This window comes from Microtus ochrogaster, chromosome 2 (genome assembly GCF_000317375.1).
Source record: "Microtus ochrogaster isolate Prairie Vole_2 chromosome 2, MicOch1.0, whole genome shotgun sequence".
NCBI lineage: Eukaryota > Metazoa > Chordata > Mammalia > Rodentia > Cricetidae > Microtus > Microtus ochrogaster.
The window spans coordinates 40,382,817-40,385,478 of record NC_022010.1 but is presented as its reverse complement, the minus strand read 5'-3'; the positions used below and the strand labels follow the sequence as shown (position 1 = coordinate 40,385,478).

The window sequence follows — 2,662 nt, the reverse complement described above, 5'->3', positions numbered from 1 at the left end:
TGCTGCTTTCTCTCTGAATTCTTTTGTGTACAGTGTCCTCTCTGTAAGCAACATCAGGACAGTGTGCTTCTTTCTTTCCACCCTTCATCTTTGTCGCTGCTCTGGTTGACTGGACCTTTCTGATATTCTTGACTGGTGGTGGTAATAATGGTTCTTTTGGTCTCACTTGCAGGCTCAGTGGAAATGCTTTGGTTAGCTGTTTCTACTCACCCTTCTTAGTTGAGCCATCTGCTTCCTGGACCCTGCAGGAAAGAGGCAGATGTCCTTGTTCTGTCCATCTGTCTTCCAGTTTTTCTTCACTCCAGTTGCCTTTGAGTGTCCCCTCCTAACTGTCAGATTATGAACGCGTTCACAGAGATTCCAGAAGCAATATTGCATCCACTGTTACTAGCTGCTTACATATGGAACGTCCTGCAGTGTATCACATCTGAGTAGTTTATTAAGGGACATTGATAATAGAAGACTCATAAATCTCAAGAAGTAGTCGAGAATACACATTTACAGTGCAGTGCACATTGAGCTAATTCTGTTTTATGCTTTATATTATTACTATTTGGTATCACTACTATTATTACTATTTTGGTGTTGCACATGCTGGACAAGCAGACCCCATCGAGCTGCACCCCTAGCCCCATTATTTATGCTCTGAGTCTCGTAGTGATTACAAAGAACCTGCAGATGCTTCAAACACAACCTTTAGTCCTCCCCAGAAACTAAAAGTAAAGCCACCATGTGACGACAGTAGCGCCACTCCTGGGCCTGCTCCTGACTATGTGAGGGAAGCGCACCCCAGAGATGCCGGCACACTCGAGTTTCCTGCTGCAGTTCACAGTGGCCAAGACGTGGAGCCACCCAAGTGTCTTCGGCAAACATGGGACTAATGAAAATGTCACATGTTCACACACATGTGCGCACAGAGTTCATTTAGCCTTAAAGAAGAGTAAAAGTATGTCTTTTACAGGAAGACAAAAGTAGAAATAGAATAGGCAAGTATCAGAAAGATAAATAGTAAGTTCTTTCTCATATGTGGAATCTAGCCCAATATATTAATACTAAGTACATGAAATCTACACATACGAATATGTCATAATGAAACCCTATATTATATTCTATGTTGATTTAAGATGTAAAAGTAAAAGCACAGGAAACCTTTAAGATGTTGTACAGGTGAGGGCCGGGAGGACAGCTCATTTGGTGCAGTGTGTGCTATGTAAGCATGGGGCCCTGTGGTCAGATTCCAGGGACCCTGAAAAAGGCTGGGCGCCGTGGCCTACACCTGTGGAACTAGTACTAGGGGACTGGAGTGAGGTGGACCCCTGGAGCTTGCTTGCCAGCTAGTGTTGCCAAATTGGTGAGTTCCAGGTTTATTGAAAGAACCTGTCTCAAGACATAAGGTAGAGTACAATCGAGGAAGATCCCTAACGTTGATTCCTGGCTTCACAGGTGTACACGTGCTCACACACATATGCACAGATGAACATGTACACACGTACAAAGTATACATATGTTGAAGAAGTCAGTTAAGTCTGGTTACTGCGCAGTGCACTCTGCTGTGAATGATGGCTGGGTTTATGTGCTTGGGGCAGAGCACTTGTCTGTTGTGTTTAGAGTACTGAGTTCAGACCATACATGAAGTACACATGCACATACACAAAGTAATGTGAATTTTAAAAATAGGTGTACACATAGTTTTAATGAAGGAACTAGTGTTTTCTATTTTTTCCAGAGAGAAACATGTAGAAATATAACGATTCATTTATAGATTGACTTTTTATGCTTAAAATTTTTGGTTTTTGAGAAAAGGTTTCTCTGTGTACCAGTCCTGGCTATCCTGGGACTCATTTTGTAGACCAGGCTGACCTTGAACCCACAGAGATCCTCCGGCCTCTGCCTCCCAAGTGGTATTAAAGATGTACGACTACCGCCTGAATACCGCCTGGCTTTTTTAGAGTCCTGAATTCAACCTATTTCCGTTTCATGTTTTAGCATGTTCATGTGAGGAAGCCCTGGGAGGATCTCATCTGCTTTCCCTCTAATGCTGGTTTCTCACAGCTAAGCGTCATCCAGTCTGCAGAAGAGCTATCATAGGTAGAAGTCTGGCTTCCAGGGCTGGAGAGAAGGCTTCCAAGTTAAGAGCACTTGCTGCTCTTGCAGAGAGCCAGAGTTTGGTCCCCAGCACCCTGAATTGTTAGTGTGTTAAAGCACGTCTCTGTTATGTTCCTCCCCCCGAGTTTGTGTAGGACTTACTGCGAACTTCTTACAGCTCTTTTCCCTGGTTACATCTCTTTCTGGAAACACCGTTGTCTGAACTCGTGTGTATCTGTCTAGGACTTCTCCAGTGATGACTCCAAGCTGGAGTATAATGTCGATGCAGCGAATGGCATTGTCATGGAAGGGTATCTCTTCAAGCGAGCCAGCAACGCCTTCAAAACGTGGAACAGGTAACAGACTTCAAACGTTCATTGTAATTTTAACATGTTTGCCATTCTCTGCCTTTCCTTGTAATTGGCAACTCATTTTCCCCAGAACTATCTAAATTCTAAAAATTCTTATTAACTTTCTTTAGTACAGTCTACCGAATCGTAAGGGTCAGGTGAAGAGTGAAAACACAGATTTTTAGATTTGAAACTAAGGGCTTAAAGGAGAAAACTAGATTTTTTTT

At 43.1% G+C, this 2,662-nt stretch overlaps 1 protein-coding gene across 8 annotated transcripts in view; it reads left to right on the top strand.

Annotated features, from left to right (window-relative positions):
- Acap2 (ArfGAP with coiled-coil, ankyrin repeat and PH domains 2) overlaps positions 1-2,662 on the top strand; it is a 115,805-nt gene that overhangs the window by 76,295 nt on the left and 36,848 nt on the right. For all 8 annotated transcript variants that reach the window (XM_005344812.3, XM_013351432.2, XM_005344811.3 and 5 more), the window contains one exon: positions 2,329-2,441. In XM_005344812.3, the coding sequence (XP_005344869.1) occupies positions 2,329-2,441 (113 nt within the window). The remainder of the gene's footprint in view (positions 1-2,328; positions 2,442-2,662) is intronic.